Below are 26,368 nucleotides of genomic sequence, written 5' to 3'. Positions count from 1 at the left end.
GGCTGTAGAGCAGACCTTCTAGAATCAATGTGGTTATTAAACTGGCAGGAAATCATTTATTAAATGAGAATTTTATACTGGATTGCTACAGGAGTCTTGGGTACCATAACAGGCACTAAACAGATGGACAGTTTCTAGAAAGGCTAAATGAAGTGTTGAACCATCCCACCCAATACTCCAAGAGAATTGATCATTTTCTCACAAGAGAACCACTTCAAAGAAAACCCAAGTACTCACTATCACAGCTAACGCTCACCCAGCTGGGCTTTCCCTTCTGATTCCACCAGATGTGACAGTCTATCCCCCTAAGGAAAGAAAGTACTGGCTCTGAGCTTTAAGTAGGGGGAGGGGAGAGGAAGGCAGGAGGAATGAAGAAAATCTAAAAATAAGAATTGTTAAAAACCAGCAATTAAGAAAAAGCACAGGTGAACAAAGGGGTACCTTTGGGTGTGCATTGTGCATTACGTTTCGTGAGTGTTGGATTTGAAAAGGTGAATGGAACCTGTCTTGAATTTAGGAACTGCAGGGTGACAAAGTGAGCTCTCATAGAAACTGTAATATAAACTGTAATTGCAGACTGTGCATGCACTGGTCATTCAACATATTTTGATTGTGTAAGATGAGAGATGTTTAGCAAATTTTGGAAGGAGACTGACCATGTTATGCAAAAGGAGCTAAAAAAAAAAAATAAAGACATGGACTCCTCAACGTAGTAATGGTGTTTGTATAGTGAATATTTGAGATGTCTTTTCTTACTATATCCAAGAAGTACTGAAGCATAATAATTTCTTGTCATATGATGGTAGTACATGGATATCATGTTACATATGGTGTTGGGGTCAAGTGCACAGGTTCTGAAATGAGCCAGAACTGAGTACAAATTCTGCCAGCACTCATACTGTCAAGACTGTAGGTTTGACCAGGCACATTGGCTCACACCTGTAATCCCAGTACCTCGGGAGGCTGAGGCAGGCAGATTGCTTGAGCCCAGGAGTTCAAGATCAGCCTGGGCAGCATGGTGAAACTCCATCTCCACTAAAAACACAAAAATTATCCTGGCATGATGGCACACACATGTAGTCCCAGCTACTCGGAAGGCTGAGGTTGGAGGACCAGTTGAGACCAGGAGGTCAAGGCTGCAATGAACCAAGATTGTTCCACCATGCTCCAGCCTGGGTGACAGAAAGGAAAAAAAAAGGAAGAAAGAAAGATTGTAGGTTTGACCTCTGTGTTGGTTTTGCCTTTTTCTGTGGCCCCAGACTGCCTTCATCTGTCTTTGGTCACAGAGAAGCCAAATATTTTTGAGTGTGGTGGGAATAAGGCAAATTCATCACCGTTACAAGAAAATCAGCCCAAAGCATGTAGGTCAGTAGTGTCATCTGCATATATAGAGGGTGGCGGTTTCCCATAATGTGTCAAGAGAAGAAGACTAGTAACTTAGACCAGATGGGGAGTTCCACAGACGGCTCCCACTTGGAATGTAGGAGGCTGACACACCACACATGAGGCCCTACCTCCTTGTGTTGGAAACAGAATTGGCTGCTTTCTTTTAATTTATTTGTATCAATCTCTAGTCCGAAACTAAGTTGTTTCAGGTCCAGAGCAATCAGCAGAGATGACATGGAGTACACTCTTAGCCCATAATTTTTTTTGTTTTTCTTTCAGGGGTTATAAATACCTCCCTGCCATTGTACTTGGCATGCTGTATGCAAATGGAGGTAGGAGTCCTATAGCTCATTAGGAAAGGGACCAAGGCTTGGAGCAAAGAGAGGACAGCGCCGAGCTGAGGCTGATAACAGTGGCCTTGTCCAGAATAGTGCATGGGAGCTTTCTTATCTCGCTTTGGCAGGAGGTGCTGTGGACTTCCTGTGCGAAATCAGGAGTGAACGCTGCTTTCCTCTTGTTGTTCGGCTTCCTCCCCCCTCAAGACAGTTCCCAGCACAGTGATTATCTTTGCATCTTCAAACATGGCACAATCTACTTCCTTAAGAGCTTGATGTATTCTTAAGGCTTAGGCACATTCCCCTCCCCTAAATCTCTTTTCAAGTGCTGTTATATAGTAAGGCTTCTAAATGACATTCTATTTTTATAGCCCCAATTACAAAGAGGGAAAAATAACAGCCCCTAAATTAGAAAATAGCCACAGAATCTGTCCTTTTTATGTAGAAGAGCTGGCAATAAGTCTGGCCTATAGTTTCCATACTAAGGCTTGTGCCCTTAGTAACTGCCCTCAGAGTCATGGGTGTGGGATGGGGGAGGTGTGGGGTGTCAGAGGTCAACAGCCCCAAGTGAACTCAGATAGCAGACTGTGTTTCCCTTGAGAAACATCCAGGCTTGCTTTACTCTAACATATTTCTTTGCATTTCCTAAAGCCCAGGAGTATGAAATTAAGATCTTTGACTAAGGCCTCCCTGATCTTTTTCCTTGCTTTGGGGGAAAAGGAATAAAATCTGAAAACTTGTCTTCCAGATGCAAGAGAACTTTAGCTGTTTGATGTCACAATCCCAAGTACATATGCGCATGTCTAATCTAGGTATATACACATGTATATGTGCACATTATATATACTCATGTATATAAGTACTGTACTATGAGTGTTTGAAAGACAGCAAGTCTAACACGAAATTAAGGTGGGGATGTTATAGTCTAGAAAATGGAGAATATGGATAAAGAAAAAATAGGGCAAAGTGACTCTAATATAATGACTTTTAAACTTTGTCATTAAAATGTTTCTAATAAAGGAAAAAGTGTATAATTTCTCTTTGGCTCAGTTTACTTATCAATAAGCATTAAAATGTTCATTTATTTTACCTGATGATTATTATAAGGATGATACTGGGTAAAAACTGCAGAAATTCCTTGAGGAATGGTCACCTTTTATTCATTCTTTTCAAATTTTAAATCTTGTAATCTAACTGTAAAGACATCTTTAAAAACATTTGGGGAAATCTGATACATGGTTTAGGTGCAAACACCACCATGGAATTATTGCTAATGCTCTTAGGTGTAAAAGTAGCGTTGTGGTTATATTGGGAAAATCTGCTCATTTTTTAGAGAGACCCACTGAAGTACATAGGGCTAAAATGACAAGATGTCTGAGATTTGTTTTAAATACATAAATCCTTCATTTGGCCAGGCTAGAAAGTTGAAAAATAAATAAAAAAACACAGAAGAAAAAAAAGAAGGGATAGATGAAGCCAATGTGACAAAATTTTGACAACTATGAAATCTGGGTGACAGGCATATGGGGATATATCACCCTCTTCTCTCTATTTCTCGGTATGTTTGACAATGACAAACAATTAAAACAAGTAGAAACTCTTAGCAAAAACAACATGCCGGTAGCTGTGCCTGTCTGCATGTGTGCAAATGTTTATGGGGTGCTGACGGCATGCTCGGGCCCTGCCCTGCTATGGGGACAGAGTGAATACGTTGATTTGTCCCCTGTCCTGTAGCTGTCGGCCCAGCGGGGACTCAGAACCATTAAGTCAGCACTTAAAAGGTGGTGAGTACTCTGCAGGAGGACGTTACAGGGCAAGTACCCCCGCAGATGCGGTAGTTTAACACTCTGGAGTTCCTTCTCGGCCCAAGGACCAGAGAGGAGTAGTAGCAGAACGTTTTTCTGATTACATTCCCTTTTTCTCACTGACTTGCGCCTCCCATTTTCCTCTCACATAAGTCATTCCTGTTCTTGGCTACTTAAGACGAACCACTCATTTTTTTCTGGAAATGAAGCTTGAAAATTTCATTTAGCCTATAATCCCAGGTACAGGCTGACGCGGCAGGATTGCTTGAACCCAGAGGTTCGAAGCTGCAGTGACCTATGATTGCACCACTACACACTCGACTAGGTGACAGAGTGAGACCCTCTCTCTAATAATAATAATAATAATAATAATAAAATTCCTCTTGGTTTAAAAAATCTGCAGAATCTGCCTAAGACATGTACAAATTAGAGACCAGCAAGTTTTCTGCTCAAAAAAATTCTAGTCCAGAAAATCAGAATGCAAAATGGTGAAATGTTTAAAACAGAGAGAGAGAATTCATGGACCTCAGAGATAAATAACATCAACGCCTTTATTTTATAATTAAACACTTGAGGCCTGAGAGCTTGAACAGTTCCCCAAAACTCAAGCAGAGATAGACTGAATTTAATAACTGTTTCATGATGTTTATTTCCATATGCACTTAATTAGCCCTGGAAAAAATTAGCCATCCAACTGCATATTCCGATTAAAAGTCAGCTTTTTATAGATATAAAATGGTATGATTTCCTTGACGTTTTTATTCATTAACATAACTTCATTTTTCCAGTGTTTGAATGTTACTTCCACTAAAGACTAAAATCTAGCTATTAAATTTTAAAATTTATGCATTTTTACTTAATATTAACATTTAGAACAAGGATATATGGTGACACACTAGTGTGGGGTTTTTTTCAAGTATGAGCCAAATATATTTGCTATTTTTTAAGTTTTGAGGATGAATATAGGAAAAAACCTAAGGAAAAGAAGACTCACACATAAAATTTGTGACTCTGTTATCTGAGGACTTACACCAAGTTTTCATTTCACCTGTCCGCATTGACTGAACCATGCTGTAAAGCCACATTGTGATAACTTTTTTTTTTTTAATAGGTATGACTTTTGTTCCAATAATGAAGAGTCCTTTATCCTGGATCCTGACAGCAACATAGGAAACAGAATTGAGAGCATCACTCAGCGCATGGCAATAATAGAAGGAAAGAATAAGGTATTGTTTGTAAAAATGAGCACTGGGATATTTATTCTACAGATACACTGTCAGCTCCCAATTCTAGGTTTATTGGAACCAGGAGTAATTCAAATGTTCAAACAAAAATTCAGACAGAAGAAAGACAATGTCTGAACTATGTCTTTATGGAGATACATACAGAGACTACTCAAGCTGCCAGTTCCAACATAATGAGTACTCATTCCTAATGGTAGAGATGGCACTGTCCGCTTGAACGTCAAACTGGCCCACACTGGTGGTTCGCAATCCTGGCTGCCTATTAGAATACTCTACCAATTATTACTACATCCAAATCTCCGGAGTGCAGCCTAGGGCTTGTAAAAGTTTCCCAGATGATTACAGCATGTGATGAGGATTGGAATCACTGATGTACATAAAGTGGGATCCCAGTAAGCAAAAGCTAGTACAAGACTTAGAGCTAAAACTGAATGTTTCTATTTTGTGAAATATGTATTTCCCTCTGTCTTTGCAAGATCAAAGCTTAAGTGGGGGGGGATGCGCAAACACACAACCTATCAAGATTCCTTGACCTCATCAGCGCACTGTTCATTTTATACTCCCCTCACCCCCACTGAACCTTGGCAATAGCTAACAAGCCTGTGAGCTAGGAAAGTCTCAGTGGTTCTCAGACCTAGTGGCTTTTTCCTGTTGAATTAGAAAAGAATACACTTAAAAATATGCTATTGTCTGGCACAGGGATAGTGATTCTTTCTTTCTTTTTTTTTTTTTTTTTTGAGATGGAGTCTCACTCTGTCACCCAGGCTGGAGTCCAATGGCATGATCTCGGCTCACTGCAACCTCTGCCTCCTGGGTTCAAGTGATTCTCCTGTTTCAGCCTCCCAAGTAGCTAGGATTACAGGCACCTGTCATCACGCCTGGCTAATTTTTGTGTTTTTAGTAGAGACAGGGTTTCACCATGTTGGCCAGGTTGGTCTTGAACTCCTGACCTCAGGTGATCCTCCTGCCTCGACCTCCCAAAGTGCTGGGATTACAGGTGTGAGTCTCCGTGCCCAGCTGTGATTCTTTAAAAAAAGAAAAAACATATCAAGTATCCCCTTGCTGACATGTCTGTTTACACATATATATCTTGATTTGGAGTAGAGACTGTTAATACAGTTTCCACTGCCTGCTTGAGTATGGATATGCTTATGTTATCTATTCAGCCGTACCCTTTGCACTTGAAAATGACAAAGTAGATGGCATCGTTCCTCATGTATGATTTAACAATAACAACAAATAACATCTATAATTTTCATTAAGTGAAACTTTTTGACATATGCTAATGTCAACATCATTCTTTGGCAGATGAGCGTGGTTATCTCCATTTTAAAGATAAAGAAAACAGAGATGATAAGATGATTAACCCAAAGCCAGCTTAAAAGTGTAAATGAGAGACTCAAACCAAAGTCTTTCCTTTCCAAAACCTAATGCTCTTATAGTCAAGTAAGCCAATGTAGAAATTAGTCAGAGTGGCAGTAGCTTATACAATAACACCAATAGTCTCTTATTAAACATTTAGGAAGTTTTTATAACTACAGCAGTAGCTGTAGGTGGTTTACAATTCTTTTTCTCTAACAGAAATAAGCAGTACTTTAAAACATTCCGTGATGTGTGGCTATTGATAAGAGAGCAGTTTAATGAAATACTTAGAAGAAGTTATATAAACTTGAAAGTTTAATTTGTTCTTTCTTTTTTTTTTTTTTTTTTTTTTTGAGATAGAGTCTCACTCTGTTGCCCAGGCTGGAGTGCAGTGGCCCAATCTCAGTTCACGGCAACCTCTGCCTCTCAGGGTTCAAGCGATTCTTGTGCCTCAGCCTCCCAAGTAGCTGGGATTACAGGCACACGCCATCTAAGTTTTGTATTTCTAGTGGAGACAGGGTTTCACCATGTTGGCCAGGCTAATCTAGAACTCCTGACCTTGTGATCTGCCTGCCTTGGCCTCCCAAAGTTCTGGGATTACAGGCATGAGCCACCACATCCGGCCTTCAGATATTTTTAATAAGGAAACTACCTCAGTTTATTAGCAGTGGACAGCAAATTAGTTGTCACAAAGTACTAGAAAAATGTCAAGATGCCATTCATTGGTTATGTCAATTCATTTTGTTTTTTCCTGAGCGTATCAGGAGGATATACTGTTAACTGCTGGATATTAACACAAGAATTTATAAGCTTAATTTCAGTGGTAACGTCTAGTGCTATTTTGATATCCTATCCACAAAAATATACAATAGGAAATAAAATGAAAAATGAGAAAGCTAGGTGAAGTTTCTGGCTAACCCAAACCATGAAGTAGCAACTTGACTCCATATATAATGTAAAACCTATCAAAATCAGTGGAAGTGGAGTATCAAAACATGCCCATGATAAAAGAACTTCCCTGATTTTCTCCATGAAGGTTTAAAACAAATTTATTGTCTTGTAATTTTATAGTTATGAAGAAGATTTTAAATATAGACCTCTGCACTTGTGCTACCCAACCTGCCATCAGGAGCCCTGGAGTCAAACTATGACACTTCCTCTCTGTATAACCACATGCAAACCAGCTCACCTCTCTCAGCCTGAGTTCTTTCCTCCAAAAAAACAGAACTAATGATACTTGCCCTAGCTAGTTTCCTGTTACGAGGGTGAAATGAAATAACATAATGAAGTCCAGGTGTGGTGGCTCATGCCTGTAATCCCAACAATTTGGTAGGCCGAGGCGGGCGGATCACCTGAGGTCAGAAGTTAAAGACCAGCCTGGCCAATATGGCAAAACCTCGTCTCTACTAGAAATACAAAAATTAGCAGGGCATAGTGGTGGGCGCCTGTAATCCCAGCTACTCGGAAGGCTAAGGCACAAGAATCGCTTGAACCCGGGAAGTGGAGGTTACAGTGAGCCGAGATTGTGCCACTGCACTCCAGCCTGCGTGACAGAGTGAGACTGTGTCTCAAAAAGTAAATAAATAACATAACATAACATAGCATAACATAACATAACATAACATGAGAAAGTCCTATACAAGTACTACTTTATTCAAGTGAATGTCATATGTACCCTTATGCAATTCCCCCAACTGATTGTGATCATATACAATGAAGACTTTGTTAAACAATTGTTTGCACTGAAAAAACTTTTAATACTCATACTAAACAAAGTCTCTCTCTCTATATATATATAAAAGATATATGTATATAAATATATATTATATATAAAATATATATATTATATATAATATATATAAATATATATAAATATATATGGTACATATCCCATTAGCAGTTGTAATTGCTAAAGTCAATTACAACTGACTTTAAATAAATTATTGAGTTCATATCTTGAATTTAGGAGAATTTAGTAACTTTACTTTTAGCATCTACTAATGTATCTTTTTGTGGGTTTGAAAAAAAATGTATCTGTCATATGATGGTGACAAAATGGAAGTTTTGCTGTTTCTGAGTTATATGCAGTGCTTTTTCCCTTACAATTAAAACTGTTTTTGTTTTGTATACATTTTTAGAAAGTAAATTAAAGTCCCAGCTTAGACTGCAGTGATCCCTTTATCCACCGTCACATGGTAGCCTGCCCAGCAATGCTACTCCACAGGTCAGTGGGGCAGCGCTCACACTCACGCTGGAGCACCTGTTGGATTTTTTTTCTTTGTTTTGTTGCATTTTTTTGTTTAACTCAAGGAAGGGTATAGAGGACAATAAAATTTAGTTTCCTTATTGGCGAGTTTTGGCCCAGATTTGTGAAAAGTGAGTCATCAACTGGAGTTGCTAATAGCAAATGTGCACTTTCGTATTGTCTAAATGGGGTTGCCAAACTGTTAGGTTTGTAGATATGGAGTAGGAAGTAGAAGGAACCCCGTGTTAGAAAAAACACACAGGAAATACGCTATCACAGCATTAATTCTGTAAGGTTGGAGAATCATTACCATTTTAATGTGTTAGCAATGTTTCCATTTAAATCCTTCTGACTGTACCTTGAGAAGTGTGTCCTGTATAAGACAAATCCGTGACAGGAGCAAGAGTCCCAACCACAGAATTACAGCTTGTGTTTCAGTTCCCACACACACCCCAATGTTTTCTAAATCTCACGTTCTATTTTCCCATCAGTTGGCTCAAATGTGCCACCCTGTGTTAATTTTAGATTCTTCCATGACCTTTATACATCTACTTTTATTGCTCCGTGAAACACTTGAAAGGAAGCTATATTAGAAACATCCCGAGATTAAAATCAGTGTTCCATATATAGATTTTTAAAAAACGAGTGCTGGAATTAGGTTGAATGACACATCACCCCATCCATTCTATTCCGTGAGGTTCAAACAACATTGTAGTAACAAATTACTAATGCTTAATGAAAGGGAAGGAAGGAAGGAGCATGAAAAACTCCAAACTTACAGTACTTGCTGATAGTTTTATGAGCATTCCTGGGCCATAGCAAAGAGCCCAGAGAATGGGCTTGAAGGATCTCTCTCTAACATGTAAATCCTTGAGGGCCAGGCCAGGCAACTGGAGGCACCCCGAAAAGCAAATGTAGTAAAAATGAGAAGTAGAAAGCATGAGTCCGTTAAGACTAATATAACCTTTGATATTCTAATTTTATTTATTTATTTATTTATTTATTTATTTATTTATTTATTTATATATTTTAGCACGATCTCGGCTCATTGCAACCCCCACTTCCCATGTTCAAGCAATTCTCCTGCCTCAGCCTCCCAAGTAGCTGGGACTACAAGCGCCTGGGACTACACCAGGCCCAGCTAATCTTTGTATTTATAGTAGAGACAGGGTTTCGCCATGTTGGCCAGGCTGATCTTGAACTCCCGACCTCAGGTGATCCGCCAGCCTCAGCCTTCCAAAGTGCTGGGATTACAGGCCTGAGCCGCCGTATCCAGCCTGATAGCCTAATTTCATTTCAGCACTTCTGCTTTTTTCTCTTCCTCAGTCCTCCTTCAATTATTTTCAATTGCGGAAAATGAAAACTAATTATAGAACTAATACAAGTAAATATCCTTAAGAATTTATTTTGGCATACCTTATAGAATAAATGATCATAATTTCAAACATGCAACTCAAATTCTTGGTTACTTTCTCTTTGAAAGTATTTAGTTGATATTGCATGCCCCAATTGTGATGCTATTTTCATTTTTTCCCTTGACACCATAGTATTTGGATGTAAGCACTGAGGAAGAGATTTTTTCCTTTATTCAGAAGACTCAGACATTGAAACTCACTGTCCCATGCAAAGCTGCCTTCTAGTCCAGCCAGACTACACTGAGCTACAGTTCACACTTGAGCTCCTTTCTCTGACCCTATAAAGTTTAAACTTTAATTGTCAAACAATTTTATTTGTAACGAGAAAATGTTTGAATTTATAATTTAAAAATATATCCTCTGAAAGAGAAGTACTCTAGAAATGAGATAAATTTTAGTAAAACTGATCATAGAATATGTTTCATCTTATTTTTAACTTTTCTTCTTTAATGATAACCATTGTACTTATCAAATATATTTTCAAACCACATAACAACACAACAGTTGAAAAGCAGCTTGCCGCTTATGTAAAATGTCATCAAAGAAGCAAACTAGTATTTCTGTAAATAGTAGTAGTATTTAATTTATGTTACCCATCTCTGCTGATTAAAGGAAGTATTCTCAAGGAAAAATTCAATCCAAGGTGTAGACAGAACTTTGCCAATTGATCTGTGTTATTCAATTTAAAGAGTCTCAAGACGAGAAGCAATTTGGTATAGAGATTAAGAGCATAGGCACTGGAGGCAGACACACCTGAGCATAAATTCTGTCCAGGCCTGTCTGTGGTCCTTTATATCTTTGGGTGAATCATTTAATCTCTCGGAACCTCAGTTGTCTTACCTGTAGAATAGCATAATATACCCATCTCACAGGGTTTTAGGGAGGATTAAATGAGACAATTCCTGTAAAGTGCCTTGCATGCTGCCTGGTGCATTGTAAGGGATACATAAAGGTATGCAGAAACAAAGAAATAATGTAAACTCCCATCAACATTGTTTTCTGCTTCTATTTTAATAGAAGCTCTGTAGACATGATTTCTGGGGCAGGCTTGACTACGAGTAATATGTCTTGTTTTGGAAGGTGTCATTTCTCACACAAAGTGAGAAAAATTCAAATACATTTCTGTCTCCATCTTGTGACCTGGATTCATTTCACTTCGGAGCACCTCAATTTTATTCTCTGATTATACATAAATTTAGACCTATTTGACTGTTTGTTGAGACTTGTAAAATGGCCACAGCCGTTCCCAGGTTACCTGCACAGGTCTTAAACGTGGCAAATGTATACATCTGAATTGATTTTCCCTTGCCACAAAACCCAGTTCTTGTTCTCAGTTGCTCTAAGTTCAATGAAATCAAAATCTTTTAAATAAAAACCCAAACACAACTCATAGAGGCAGGTAAATGTTGTCTATAATTTCAAACACTCTCAAGCCAACAGAAATGGGTTTTTCACTTACTTACTGAGCGACGATTAATCTGAGAATCTAAGTAAGTTTCTCCTGAGGCCCATTAGGATAAACACTTGAGAACTAAGTTCATAAGAAAAACAGTGCTGGAGCTGACACCCCAGCTTAAGAAGGCTTCATCTGAGCTCCTTGTTTCTGAAGTTTTTGCAAACTGCTTTGAAGCATCTAAGCTAACAGTTTTCTCATGTTGCCACCTACAAGCTTCTCTTCGAACTACTTCCATTTCCTTCCATGACTCTAAACTGGTGGGAACAACAATTACAAGGAAATGGCTATTCAGAATTTTTTATGTCCCACCTCTTACAAAGATTCATCGTCAAAATAAGAAAGGGACACCTGAGCTCTCTTTCATACTCTTTTCTGTGGGTTATTTGCCTTCGTATGAGCTTTCCTTGCAAAAGAGAGAATAATTTTTGTATGATCTTCAAGGAGGGAAATTCCTTTCTATCACCTTAAAGAATGATAGTGTTAAGGGGAGGGATTGTGTCATATTCATCTCTGTCTCCCTTACAACATCTGGGCAATGCCTTGATAATCACTCAATAAATGTCTGCTAAATTGTCTGCCACATATTGCAGACACTTTCATTATCAATAATTTCAATAATACACAGAGAAATATATGGGTAGGTGTAATTAAGCAGATCCTTCCATCAAACAGAAGAGAAAGCACTGTGTACTACTCACCATACCACAGTGAAAATTGTAGAGAATTTGGACCAATGAATTAGCTGGCTGAAAACATTAGGAACATGTTTTTAAGTCTTCCTGATCTGTAGATTAAAGACAGAAATACCTTAATTTATTAGATGGAATAAGAGAACACAACTAAAGTGCCTAGCACATTACTTAGAAACTCAGAAAATGTTAGGACTCTCTCCTACAGCCAAACCACTTGTAGAGTATGTCCACCACCTTGGAAAGTCAGCTGTCACATTTCAGCCTTACATTGCTTTAGCCTGTAAGTCACTTGGTCATTATACTTCAGCTAGGACACTCCGTTAGTCTGGAAGCATTAGCACAGCCTCTGCAATTTCGAAGCCCATAACCAGTTATTTTTGTCCTAGGAGACAGGCTGCAAAGATTTATAAGTAACTGGACCAACTTTTCCTTTCTGTAATTTTAAGTATGAGAAACTAACTAGTTTTCTTATTTTTTTCATGTAGATTATACACTACTTTTTAATGCAAGCTTGGGTTAAATTTAAGAATGTTTAACAATTTGTTTCATATTGCCAACTTTTTTTCTTTGGAAGACTGCAAGTCTTTAAGTTGTCTAAAATTTTGTTTCATTATTTTGTTTCATTACTTTTTAGACATCACAGTTTGAAAAGTGCTTTCAAGTTCATGCAATTTTGACTGCTAATGTTTCTTTAGGGACTAAGTTGTCAAATAACAGCACTAAAGTCTAGTGGAACAATATTATTGTATTAACTCATAATTTTTTTTTTTTTGAGACGGAGTCTCACTCTGTCGCCCAGGCTGGAGTGCAGTGGCGCAATCTTGGCTTACTGCAAGCTCCGCCTCCTGGGTTCATGCCATTCTCCTGCCTCAGCCTCCTGAGTAACTGGGACTATAGGCGCCCGCCACCTTGCCTGGCTAATTTTTTTTATGTTTTGGTAGAGACAGGGTTTCACCGTGATAGCCAGGATGGTCTCGATCTCCTGACCTCATGATCCGCCCGCCTTGGCCTCCCAAAGTGCTAGGATTACAGGAGTGAGCCACCGCGCCCGGCCGATTAATTCATAGTTTAATTTTTCATCTTCTAGATTAGGAATAGAGACAACTGAGAAATTAGGTAATTTACACACACACACACACACACACACACACACACGGCCTCCTTCAGGACCATCCATTGTTGCACGCCACATTATTTGAGCATATAAAAAAATGTTTCAAGCCAGGTGCAGTGACATGTGCCTGTTGTCCCAGCTACTTGGGAGACTAAGGTGGGAAAACTGCTTGAGCCCAGAAGTTCAAGACCAGCCTGGGCAACATAGCAAGACCCCATTTCTTAAAGAAAAAATAAAGTTTCAACCAAACATTCTCTTCTATACTTGCTCACTTAACATTCTTGTTATAGAACCAAATAGCAGAGAAAGCTCCTGTCACAACTGGCATCCATGCTCTCAGGTCACCCAAACAAAAGGGAAGGCCTCAGCCTCACCTGTTCCTCTCATTGATGTGGGACTGACCACCTCGTAGGGTAGGACGTGCAGTCCCACATCTCAGCTTCAGGTCTGTAATTGTTAGACCAGCAGCACGAGATAAATAAGCCTGAAACCCTCATATGAGTCGGATGTCATAGGCCCCGGTCTCCTGAGGACCTGCTTTCCTGTTATTTTTCCATTCTTGTTGGGGCTCGGCAAGAGGAGAGCCTTCTAGTAACCACCACCTATGGAATACTCTCTTTACAGAATGAATGGAATAGCTGAATCATTTCAACCTCAGAAGTAGCTTGGGGTGTTCAATTAGTTATTTGTCCTATTGCTAGCTAAAGTTTCCTTTTCTTTTGCAGACGGCTAGCACCTTGGTTGTGGCTGACTCTAGAATTTCTGGAATCTACAGTTGCATAGCTTCCAATAAAGTTGGGACGGTGGGAAGAAACATAAGCTTTTATATCACAGGTAAGCCACACATCCTATACCCAGAGACAGCCTGGTGACTTCATTCTGTCTTCAGTCTTGTTTGCTTTTAGTGCATTTATAGCTTGAGTGATTTTTTTTTTTTAATTCCACAGAATTGTCAAACTTTGAGTGCCTTCATCCTTGCTCTCAGGAATAGAATTCTACCTCATTGGATCTCCTAAAGAGTTATTTCCCCGAATTTTCTTTTAGAGTTATTTGTGTTTGTCTCCCTCCCAGACTGGATTGTGAATTGGGAATCTGTATGCTCATTTTTTCATTCCCTTCAGTACCTAGCACAGGGTCTGGTACATAGCAGTTCAATACCAATCAAGGAAACCAATTATAATGCATATAATATGATGACATTGTTTTTGGTTTTGTTTTTGTTTTAACCAAAAAGTTAATTGTTTCACAACTTAGGTAATTTAGACTTTTTGGGGAATAAGGCTCTATAGCCATCTGAAACTGAGCTTTATTAACAATAGTTAATGTGCTATTTTTTGATAGCATTTAAGAATTTTTAGCCTTAAATATGATGGTCTCTGCAAATCTTAAAAACCTCCAAGGTACACAAATGGCACTCCCTATGTCCCTCAATGGGTACAGGAAGGAAGTAAGTAGCTCAAAGTATAAAAACAATTGCCTGGCTCCACACTCCCCCAATTTCTGAGGAAACATGGGCAGTAGGCCAACTTTCTGGAAACTTCTTACTGAACGGGGCAGGCTGCAGAAATTGCCAGAAGGTCTCCAGAAAGAAATAGACAGGTCCAATTCCATGATACATATGCGTTGTCAGATCACAGGAGCCTCTGGCAAGTTAACCAAGCCCCAGAGAAGCTGTGCCATGGGAGATATCCCTGAGTAGATTCTCATAGAACATCAGGGCTGGCAGGGATTCCAGAGGCTGTTCTGCATCATAGCTCTTGTGTTTTCCAGATGAGCAAATGGGATTTGGAGAGGTGCATAGCAGAGCTGCTCTCGGCCAACTCAGTCCCTGTCTCTTATGTTAGAGAAGTGGAAGAGAAGTCATCTTTGCATCCATTCCAAATAGGACATGGCCTTTAGTTAGAGAAGGATTCAGATGGAGATTTCACACAGATTGGTGCTCTAATAAAACTCAGAAGATTTGGACTAGTTAAATACAAAGGTTTGCACTGTCCTTTAGATTTGGTTGGAAACAAGTTACTATCTCAACCCATAGTCAGAGTATGTCTGATTTAGAATACAAGAGACTGAACAATTCCTGTTTTGTTCTGAACATTCAATAACTTTGTAACAGTTTAATGAGCACTGTTAAATGGTACAGTTCAACTCTACTGAGCACTGGGAGGCGCATCAATGAAGTCCTGTCTTTCTAGGAACACAGTTCTAACACCAAGGAAACAAAGAAGAAATGTTAAATTACATACATCCTAGTATCAAAATTTATATGCAGAGGTCATGTGACAGATGAGCTTGCTTTCTAAAGCCACCACTGTCCAATAGAGATATAAGTCACAAATACCATTTAAAACTTTCTAGTAACCATGTTTTTTGTAAAGTAAAATTAATTTTATTGAACCCAATATATCCGAACTATTGTGATTTCAATATGTAATCAGTATTTTAAAAAATATTACACTGCTTCAGTTTTTACACTTAAATCAATTTAAATAAAATCAAATAAACTGAATATGCTTCAGTTCCTCTGACACAGTAGCCACATTTCAAGTGCTCAAAAGCCACATGAGGCTCACAGGTACCATATTGGACAGTGCAGCTGTAAGCCTCTGAGAAGGAAGCAGGACCTGAATAGGTAGAGAGAAGGTGGGATTTGAATAGATGGAGACAAGAGAACAGGCTTGCCCTGACATTTTCAGAGCCAAGACAAGAGTACCAGTGGAGGCCCACAAACCATACGTCTAACTACTGACAAGTTCTACATCAAGCAAATAAGCCATTAAATATGTTTTAGCCCCCTATGGACAAATATACTTTCATGATGACCTGAGAGGTCAGGATCAATTTAGAGCTCTGAGACTACTCAGATTCCAGACTAGATTGTGGCAGCACCTGGCGGTGCAGAAAAACTAAATCATCCACCTCCCCTCTGCGCCCCTTACCCTGTCCACACTGCAAGGGGCCATGCACCATGTGTGGTGTCTCCCAGCCCACACATCTGAGCTCTGCCCATGCCCCTCACAGACAGTTTCCCTTGGCCACTGCTTGCACAGACCCAAAGGTGTGAAAACTGACAAGCAGTCTGAGCTCAGGAGGCCGGACCTAGGGAAGAAGAGCCAAGCTAGAAGCAGATTTCAATCAGCCTTTTAGGGAATTCTGAGATCCCAGGGACCTGGAGCATGATACAGGAATGAAGTGACACAGGCTGTGGGTAGGCATGCTCACTTGGCCCCATAAACTCTTCACATTGTGGGAAGAGCTATGACCAGAACAGAGCTGCCACAGGGACCCTTCTTGCCTGGGTCTGAGGGCAGTACTGGAAGAGGATGTACCAAGAGAAGAGGGAACATCATGCTCACTTCCTTATTAATCAGTGTTCCCAAGGAAAGCTAACCGATGCCTAGCATTAGTCACAGCACCAACATCTGGCTAGCCCAGAGTCTCATCGCTGCATCATATTTCTGCCCATGGTGTTGTTGCTGAAAGAGTCCAAGTTGATAAAGGTGATCACCTGCTGAATTCAGGCGGAAATTCCCTCCTACCTCTCACCATATTGTACAATGTATAACCATGGCGGGGTAGAAACCTCTTCTAGATCCCAAGGCTTATCCATATTGGACAGGGTCCAAAAGAACAATGAGAATTCAATTCAGACATACCTACTTGAAGCTCACAGTTCTTTTCCTCTAGAAATCCAAGAGCTTTAATCTTAAAACTGACACAAGTTCAGCCAACCAAGCCCTCATTGCCTGGAATATACTTTCCCTTAATCCTTTTCTACCAGTCCTGAAAAGTTCTAGTTTTGATTGTGATATTAGGTTAACTTGCTTACATTCATTATTAGTTTTTAAATAATTATTATCTTTTTCTTACTCAAATCTTTGTCACTAGAGATGAGCGTAAAGACTCAGGAATGTTGTACCTCATATGCCTATTTTTTGAAAAAAATGAACATATATTTGTTCAGTGTTTATACTTGACTCAGTGAGGGTAATACTTTAAAAGTGCCTGTCTGAAATTTTAATGCTCTACTTATCTAGATTTGGATCTTTACTGGTCCTCATTTCAATCATGTTGTCCCTTCTTTAAAATACAATGACTTGGGGCCAGGCACAATGGCTTACGCCTGTAAATCCCAGCACTTTGGGAGGCTGAGATGGAAAGATCGCTTGAACACAAGAGTTTGAGACCAGCCTGAGAAACATGGCAAAATTCTGTCTCTACAAAAAGTACAAAAACTAGCTAGGCCTGGTGGCATGTGCCCGTATTCCCACCTACTTGGGATGCTGAGGTGGGAAGATCACTTAAGCCCAGGAAGGAGGTCGAGGCTGCAGTGAGCCATGATGGCACCACCACGCTCCAGCCTGAGTGTCAGAGTCAGACCCTGCCGCAAAACAACAACAGCAACAACAACAAAAACAAAAAACAAAAAGACTTTTAGTTGCCTTCCAAACTGATGAAAACGGTAAACTGTGGCCATTAGAATCCTTGACCGCTTCGACTCCAAACTTTGGCACACACTTATACATAGCATCCACTTGAAACAAGCAAAGCTTCCTGGTAACCGTTCACTCTCTTTTTAAATAATGTTATTTCCACTCTTCAGTGGCAGTAGAGCCTTCTTTATTTTTTTACCCAACAAATGAGATCCCTGGCATCCTTTTAAATTCCTATGCTTGTCCCTTTCATGAACTTAATGCACATGCCTGATCCAATTGAGTTGAAATATCTACCCCCAAAGTATGCACCTTTATAAATAGATTACACTGTCATCTAACCCTGGGTCGAATGCCTCTTCTGAGCAAGGGTTGATTCTTCTCCATGACACCTCATAAGATGCCATGGATGTGATAATATGTTAGATGGATGAGTATTATTTGGTAATGATGATGACAGTGCTGAATTCGCCACAGATACTTAAGTGTGGGAAGATTTCTTGTTTTCACTTTGAGGGTTAGAAGGCAATTCTTTCTTGGTCTGTTTTTGTACTCAGACTAAAAAAAAATCAACATGAATTAAGGAGAAAAATCCCTCCGGGTTCATTAAACAGTTGAGGACATTTTATTTATCGTCTTCCATGGATCAAAAGAGAATACCAAAGGGGTGAGACTGAGAAATAGTCATTTCCAAGAGGCTGTCTGATAACATAACAAATTAGCTTCAGTGACCATGTCCCCTATATAAGAAACGGGCCTCAAAACGAATTTGGTTCTTTGCTTTTCCTATGTGTGTGTTTTTGCTGTTTGGCTGGCACTCAGCATGACTATGGGTGTGTTAGCAATTACTGAGGGTGAAACAGGAACAGCACTGCTTTATCTCCCTGGCTTCCCAATGTCACTGAATGCGTTTTATTTTGAGATTCCTGGTGGTGCTTGGCAAAGATAAACAAAATCTTCCATCAGGAAACCTGTGAGCTATTTCCACAGGAAGTTTCAAATCACTAAAGTAAATAGAAACTCTCTACACGATCTCAATGGTGTTACTTGGGCTCACTTGGGTTCTACCTACCAGGATGAGAGCTCATAAATGGAAAGTCTGTGGTCTTGTAAGAGCTGATGGCAACCAGTGCACAATACCTCTGCTCTAGTATCTGTGTAAAAGTTGATGGCTGATGTTTTACTCCTCATGCTTGGAAAATGTCCCAAATATAAAAAGATGCTGAATTAGAGCAACTATTTCTGACACCTTATTGTTATCTTAAAAGTGACTGTCAGCTGCCCCTCCTGCATCTTCTGGCACATTCTTAGATTTTCGTTTTAAAAGCAGGAAAACCTCCACTGGTATCCTCTCTCCTCAGCCACTGACGGCTTCGTAAGTCACTGTTACGCCCCGCTCCCAGGTTCCAAATGAATACTTTGGCATTTCTTCAGACGTGACACTTTATAATAAAGCCAAAGCTCAGAAAAATCAGAAAAACAAGCAAAGTGAGATTTAGGAAAGAGTTGATATGATATCTAATTTTGGACTATTGTCCCCTTAACGTTTAAAGGTTTCTTTATAGCTTTGTGTGCAAAGTATAATAATAATAATAGCATAACATAATGCTTTTCATCTTCAAAGCACTTTGTAAGATGTTGGCCCAAATTCTTTGCTCAAATGCAGATACACCACTAGTAGTAAGCAATGGGAAGGTTTTGAGAGCGGGTCAGTTCAGGGCCGGCAGACTTTTTAAAATCCTCCCGTGAGATTGGCCAAATGATACTAAGGAACTCTCAGCCCCAAAGTGGACTGACAGCCCAGGTGAGGCATGCAGGGGGGAAGAGCTCATGGGGTGTTGACAGAGACACCTGGGAGATGGGGGTGAAGGTGCCCAAAATATCTGAGACAGGTCTCAGTCAATTTAGGAAGTTTATTTTGCCAAAGTGGACAGCCTCAGGAGCTCCTGACAACATGTGCCCAAGGTGGTGATTGAGGTACAGCTCGGTTTTATACATTTCAAGGAGACGTCAATCAATATGTGTAAGATGTACACTGGTTCCGCCTGGAAAGGCGGGACAATTCAAAGTGGGGAGGGGGTTTCCAGGTCATAGATAGGGGAGTTCTGTTCTTTTGAATTTCTGATTAGCCTTTCCAAAGGAGGCAATCAGGTATGCATTTATCTCAGAGAGCAGAGGGATGACTTTGAAGAGAATGGGAGGCAGGTTTGTGCTAAGCAGTTCTCAACTTGACTTTTCCCTTTAGCTTCATGATTTTGGGGTCCCAAGACTTACTTTCCTTTCACAAAGATTAGCTGGAGATCGACATTGGAGAAAATGGCTTTTAATGATATAGCCACCTTCAGAACATGTTTAAAATATTTTTGAGAGTAAATTTGATTTTTAAAATTATTCTCTTTACCCCTCTATCACCCCCATTTTAGAATCTGGCAACTCTTCCAGATTAGTTGTCCACATTTTCAGAAGAAATCTTTGCTCTCTCAGGTCTAAGTAGAACCATCCCCATGAAAGAAGTCCTGAGTAAATCAGTGGGCTCCTCTCTGGCCCACTGTGCCACTGGCCCACTGTGGTCTTTGCTGGACCAGGGCAAGTAATCTGGGACAGGAGCAGGAGGAGGGTAGTGAATAACAGTTACTTCTCACTGCAAAAGTCTAGGACTAAAGTGGAATTGATTGGCACTTTACCTAGGACTTCCTATTTTCACTTGTTTGCAAACTATTTTGGATAAGTTTGACCATAAGTGTGCCTTTGGTTTTTAGGACGAATTGCTCTTATGTTACTTCACTATTTTGCCCACTTGCCAGTGTCACTTGCCAGTAGTAGTACTGTGCATCATTTTAAAAATAGGAAATGAGGCCGGGCACAGTGGCTTATTCCTATAATCCCAGCACTTTGGGAGGCCGAGAAGAATGGATCACCTGAGGCCAGGAATTCGAGGTCAGCCTGGCCAACATGGTGAAACCTCGCCCCTACCAAAAAGTACAAAAATTAGCCCAGTATGGTGGTGCATGCCTGTAAACCCAGCTACCCTGGAAGCTGAGGCAGGAGAATAGTTTGAACCCTGAAGGTAGAGGTTGCAGTGAGCTGAGATCATGCCACAGCACTCCAGCCTGGGCAACAAAGCGAGACTCTGACTCAAAAAAAAAAAAAAAAAGAAATAAAGTTAACACCCAAGTTGGAAAAAACATGCCACTTTGAAGAGTAACTTCAGGTAAATCAAGAGAAAATGCATCCTAATAACTCTCCTCTTTTGCATTTCCTACCTCACTTCTGATAGAATGAACTTAGTTGATTCCCACCTGCTATGTTTGCTCATTTACCTTAAATACTCATTCTTTTTAATGCTGATGCTGAGAGAATTTGTGCACAAATGATTCTTAAGATCTTTGAATATCTCATTAAAAGACACTGATTTTTCTGTGAACTGAAATTCTTTATTCTTATTTTATAGATGTGCCAAATGGGTTTCACGTTAACTTGGAAAAAATGCCGACGGAAGGAGAGGACCTGAAACTGTCTTGCACAGTTAACAAGTTCTTATACAGAGATGTTACGTGGATTTTACTGCGGACAGTTAATAACAGAACAATGCACTACAGTATTAGCAAGCAAAAAATGGCCATCACTAAGGAGCACTCCATCACTCTTAATCTTACCATCATGAATGTTTCCCTGGAAGATTCAGGCACCTATGCCTGCAGAGCCAGGAATGTATACACAGGGGAAGAAATCCTCCAGAAGAAAGAAGTTACAATCAGAGGTGAGCACTGCAACAAAAAGGCTGTTTTCTCTCGGATCTCCAAATTTAAAAGCACAAGGAATGATTGTACCACACAAAGTAATGTAAAACATTAAAGGACTCATTAAAAAGTAACAGTTGTCTCATATCATCTTGATTTATTGTCACTGTTGCTAACTTTCAGGCTCAGAGGAGATGCTCCTCCCAAAATGAGTTCGGAGATGATAGCAGTAATAATGAGACCCCCAGCCCCCAGCTCTGGGCCCCCCATTCAGGCCGAGGGGGCTGCTCCGGGGGGCCGACTTGGTGCACGTTTGGATTTGGAGGATCCCTGCACTGCCTTCTCTGTTTGTTGCTCTTGCTGTTTTCTCCTGCCTGATAAACAACAACTTTGGATGATCCTTTCCTTCCATTTTGATGCCAACCTCTTTTTATTTTTAAGTGTTGAAGCTGCACAAACTGAATAATTTAAACAAATGCTGGTTTCTGCCAAAGATGGACACGAATAAGTTAATTTTCCAGCTCAGAATGAGTACAGTTGAATTTGAGACTCTGTTGGACTTCTGCCTGGTTTTATTTTGGACTATTTCATCTGCTCTTGATTTGTAAATAGCACCTGGATAGCAAGTTATAATGCTTATTTATTTGAAAATGCTTTTTTTTTTTTTTTTTTACATTAAGCACATTAATCTTGAACTGGAGCTTCTAAAATGGGCCCCAGGGGTGCAAGATGTTGGTGTAATTCAGAGATAGTAAAGGTTTATCGCAGTGTGAATTATAAGAGTCCATCCAAATCAACTTCCCCTCCCTCCTTTCATGCGATCCAGGTAATTATGCAGTTAGTGCCACAGTAGACTAGCCTAGCAAAAGGTTTGCTCCTTGCTGTCTCTGACTGCACTGCACAGCTATTGATGGCACCTGAAAGAAAGTGGATCATGCCTTAATTTTAAATATTCCTGTCCTCTGGTTATTATTTTAAGGAACTCTATCATGTTAAAATGACAGTAATTCAAAGGTGTACCACAATCAATTTATCAAGGAAATAAAGGCTATTGCAACCAGAGAATTAATGCATTCTTCTAAATGTAAATTTAAAATTTGCCCATTAAAAAGGTCCACTTTCCCCATATGCAAATGTTAATAGGATTTTTATGGGGATTAAGAAACGACAAAACTGTAGAAGCAGAATTCAAAGTAATTTTAAAAATACACACCAGTTTTAAATCAAGAGAAGTTGTAATTTCTTGTTTTAAGCTTGCATTTGAGGGAAAATAACTTTTTCACCAATTTAATATGCATTGTTCTGTTGTTTTTATTTATGATTGATCATTATATGTGACTTGCATAAACTATTAAAAACAAACAAACAAAAAAAAACTATAATGACCAAAATAGCCATGGCTGAGAAACACAGTGGCTGGACAGTTCAATAGGAGGTGACAATATGACAACTTCTCAAGCTTGGGAACTCACCAGACTGTTTCCTCCTTTAGGTAACAGACTCTGTCCCACGGCTAAACTTGTCTTTCACGTGGGAATTGCTTTTGTCAAACGTGAAAGAGTAAACAATAGCATTTCCCCAGAATGCCAGTTTTATGGAGCCCCAAATGCTCTGAAAACAATTAGTAACCTGGAAGTTGTCAGCCCAAAGGAAAGAAAAATCAATTGTATCTTGAAATTTTACCTATGGCTCTTTGGCCTGGCGTCTTTGTTCATTATAAGTTAGTGTGTTCCTTCAGGAAACAATGCCTTAATACCATAGAACGAGGGGGCCTTAATAGCTGCTAACATTAAAAAAGCAAATAGGATGATTGAGGGATCCTTATGAAAACAAAATGGTGAATTGGACATGCAAAACCTACCATTTCCTTCTCCAGTTGCAATTTTTGTGGAGAGGGGAGGATGTTAGTATTTACAAAAGATGATTTTAAGAACTTCCAAGAGATGAGTAGAAGAATTCCAGAGAGTGTTAGTTGTTCACTGTGTAATTAATCCTTCCGGAGAGTCTTTTTTTTTTTTTAAAGAAACTTTTGGGTGGGTTTTGTTTTTTATTACATACCCTAGGGGTATGTTAACCTGGGCTATGAAGGGAGGTGAAGATAACAGAGGGGGTGGGGGGAAGAAGAAAAAAGGAGCCTAAAATGGGGAATAATTGAAATGGAATAGGGGGTATGAGGCTGGTTCCTCAGTCCCCATTCCAAACGGAGGATAGAAGCTGTGTATTTATGTGACCTGGCAGATCTCTGGGGCCATAACACTGTAAAGTAAAATAACCTGGTGGGCAGCTATCTTTGGCTACTGATAACCAGCACAAATGTCTGTTAATTCTGATTTTCTCAGTTTGAAGGGATCAGCTACACTGTTAAACTTTGGAAAGCCACTACCTACTTCCATTAAGTAATTAGGTTTTGAAATACGGGTTCAACGCACCAGCCTTATTCAAAACGTCAAAATAGATTATATATAATGTATAAAGTAAGAATTGACAAAATATGATTCCTGGGTTGATTGATCATTTAGAAACTAGCCAAAAATGAGATTTTTAACATAGAACATTTTTCAGAAATGGGTACAAAGAAAAATGCATATTACTGTACATTTCAGAATGTTTATGTGAACCTTGTATTTAATTGAGAGTCCCATGTACATTCTGCAGCCTTTTTGCTGCTTCTATCATCTGAAGTTTGTGTAGTACAAATAAGGCCTTTGAAATTCTTAATGACATTTATGTTAAAATGTTCTCTTCTCTTTAAACATCGTTTTCCAATCCACCTGTCAGGGAGTCCAAATCCTGTCTGTGTTGATGATGTTATATTTTGTAGCTAGAAAAACTATTTTAGTGTTGTGGGCCCTATATTCAGACTTCCTTTTTATAAGACCTATGGGCAGTGATAGATTATTTTATCATATTAATGCATGGGAAATAGTGTGCTGAGGAAGCTATTAAAAGTATAACTCAGTGAATTGGGTCTGAGTTTTAAATAAGATATTTCAAAATTGGCTTGCCACCATAAAAGAGACTAAAAAATAATATGATACGGTTCTTTATGGTCTTGTCATGTTTCGCTGATATGTTTGGGGTCTTTACTATGTAAAACAAAATGCCAAAATTGTAATGAGCAAGCATGTACAAGTAGTCATAAATCAAAGGTTTTAAACAGGACTGCAGTTTCAATTAGGAAAAGCTGTTTGACAGATAGCACCCAATGCAAAAACAGAAATATTGTAATGGTTCTGCGTAGGGGGCAAGACAAGATAGGAAAGACATGCTCAAAGAGGCAAAAGGATCATTGCTATCATTCATTCCATGCTAGTTTGAAGAAGTTTCTATACATCAGAGCCCTTCCTTCAACACACTTTTTTTGCCTTCAGATTTCATTTTTTACAAAATGAGAAGACTAATGATAAGCTATAGAAATCAAAATTTATTGAGAAATCTGTTTCTTCTAACAGGTAGTAACCCTGCCATGATATACTTCTTCAACAATGTTATAAAAGTTATATGATAATACACATTTTAACCTGGGATTTCTAAATTGCTTTAACAAATGCTAATCCTGAGAGTTGCCCTGCAGGACTCAAGAGAGAAAGGTTTGGGGACTTGGCAGAACCCTGCAGGGACATGGAATCAAGGCCATTGCAATGTATCATCTTTGTAGCATCGTCATCACTCCTAAGCTGCCTTCACAGTTTTAGTACACTAAGATGAGGAAATCAAAAACGGGCAGAGAAAGCTCATACTGTATAATTGAAGACAGTAACAGAGAACGTGTCAGTTATGCCAAAACTCTTTTGATTTCTGTTCCAGGATCTCCAACAAGAGGGGAAAGGAATGACTTGGGAGGGTGGGAAAGATACTAGGAGTTGTTTTTATTTTTTACCTTGGAAGCTTTAGCTACCAATCCAGTACCCTCCTAACTAGAATGTATACACATCAGCAGGACTGACTGACTACTTCATTAGAGATATACTGTACTCATTGGGGGCCTTGGGGGTACTGCTGTTCTTATGTGGGATTTTAATGTTGTAATGTATTGCATCTTAATGTATTGAATTCATTTTGTTGTACTATATTGGTTGGCATTTTATTAAAATAAATTGTATTGTATCATATTTGTATGTTTTAAGAGAAAATAATATAAAATACAATATTTGTACTATTATATAGTGCAAAAACTACAAATCTGTGCCTCTGCCTCTTGAATTAATTCTTTGGTTGCTTGCATTTGGGAAGGGAATGGAGGAAGGAAAGAACCAATAAAGCTTTCAAAGTTCAAGAAATTCTCTTGTTTGGTCTGCTGCCTTACAACTTAGGTTACTGACAGCTGAGTAACACAAACATGCCCCCACAAATACATCAATAAAAACACACAAAATTGTATTAGCCTATCACTACAACACTATATATAAAAATTCATTACAAGACTATACACAAAATCATGTTTTTTATTTATATCTCCTGAACTATTATGCAAAATCCTTGAGTTTTAGAAAAGCTTCTCTCAAAAAAGGAAGGAAACTAGCTAGCTAGGCAAAAGCCTTTGTATTGAAATCTAAAAATATAAAATCTAGTCCTTGATTTCACTGTGTTGTAATAAATTTCAATTTATTGTAGCATCTTATTAAAGTGGAAGCAGCAGGTTAATGATTGAAGAGAAAGTGAACAAAATGCAAATGAAACCTAATAGTTGAGTTTTGCTGTTTCTCTGTATATTTTAAATGTTGATATGCATAGACAATATGAGAATAAAGTTGACGAGTAATCACAACTCCCTTTCTTTCTTCATTAGATCAGGAAGCACCATACCTCCTGCGAAACCTCAGCGATCACACAGTGGCCATCAGCAGTTCCACCACTTTAGACTGTCATGCTAATGGTGCCCCCGAACCTCAGATCACTTGGTTTAAAAACAACCACAAAATACAACAAGAGCCTGGTAAGAGACTTTTTTCTTGAATTTATTATTTCTCATCTTTCATCAGTCCCTTTTTCCTTTAACATTCCCGTCACCTGCTTCCAGTATGTGTAGACCTACTTGCTGATAGAGCCCCAGACACCCGGATCTGGTTCATGCTGATACCAACTTCCAGTGAGGAATATTTGGGCCAGTTCCTATGCAGACCATATTCCTAACCCATAGAAAG

The 26,368-nt window shown here is 39.2% G+C and overlaps 1 protein-coding gene and 1 long non-coding RNA gene across 9 annotated transcripts in view; one reads left to right on the top strand and one right to left on the bottom strand.

Moving 5' to 3' along the window:
• Positions 1-26,368, top strand: part of FLT1 (fms related receptor tyrosine kinase 1) — a 196,091-nt gene that overhangs the window by 84,912 nt on the left and 84,811 nt on the right. For 4 of the 5 annotated variants that reach the window (XM_005585555.4, XM_015439110.4, XM_065533117.1 and 1 more), the window contains exons 11-14: positions 4,638-4,752; positions 13,780-13,888; positions 20,936-21,244; positions 26,014-26,160. In XM_005585555.4, coding sequence (XP_005585612.3) covers positions 4,638-4,752; positions 13,780-13,888; positions 20,936-21,244; positions 26,014-26,160 — 680 coding nt within the window. Of the gene's footprint in view, positions 1-4,637; positions 4,753-13,779; positions 13,889-20,935; positions 21,245-21,407; positions 25,407-26,013; positions 26,161-26,368 lie in introns of those variants that run through there. The other variant, XM_015439111.4, reaches the window with a different exon arrangement.
• LOC102146113 (uncharacterized) overlaps positions 1-26,368 on the bottom strand; it is a 256,037-nt gene that overhangs the window by 173,621 nt on the left and 56,048 nt on the right. For all 4 annotated transcript variants that reach the window (XR_010582522.1, XR_010582523.1, XR_006693640.2 and 1 more), the window contains one exon: positions 11,947-12,032. This is a non-coding gene — a long non-coding RNA (uncharacterized lncRNA). The remainder of the gene's footprint in view (positions 1-11,946; positions 12,033-26,368) is intronic.

This window comes from Macaca fascicularis, chromosome 17 (genome assembly GCF_037993035.2).
Source record: "Macaca fascicularis isolate 582-1 chromosome 17, T2T-MFA8v1.1".
Classification (NCBI taxonomy): domain Eukaryota; kingdom Metazoa; phylum Chordata; class Mammalia; order Primates; family Cercopithecidae; genus Macaca; species Macaca fascicularis.
Note: the sequence above shows the minus strand (reverse complement) of the source record. Positions and strands in the feature narration are given on the sequence as shown.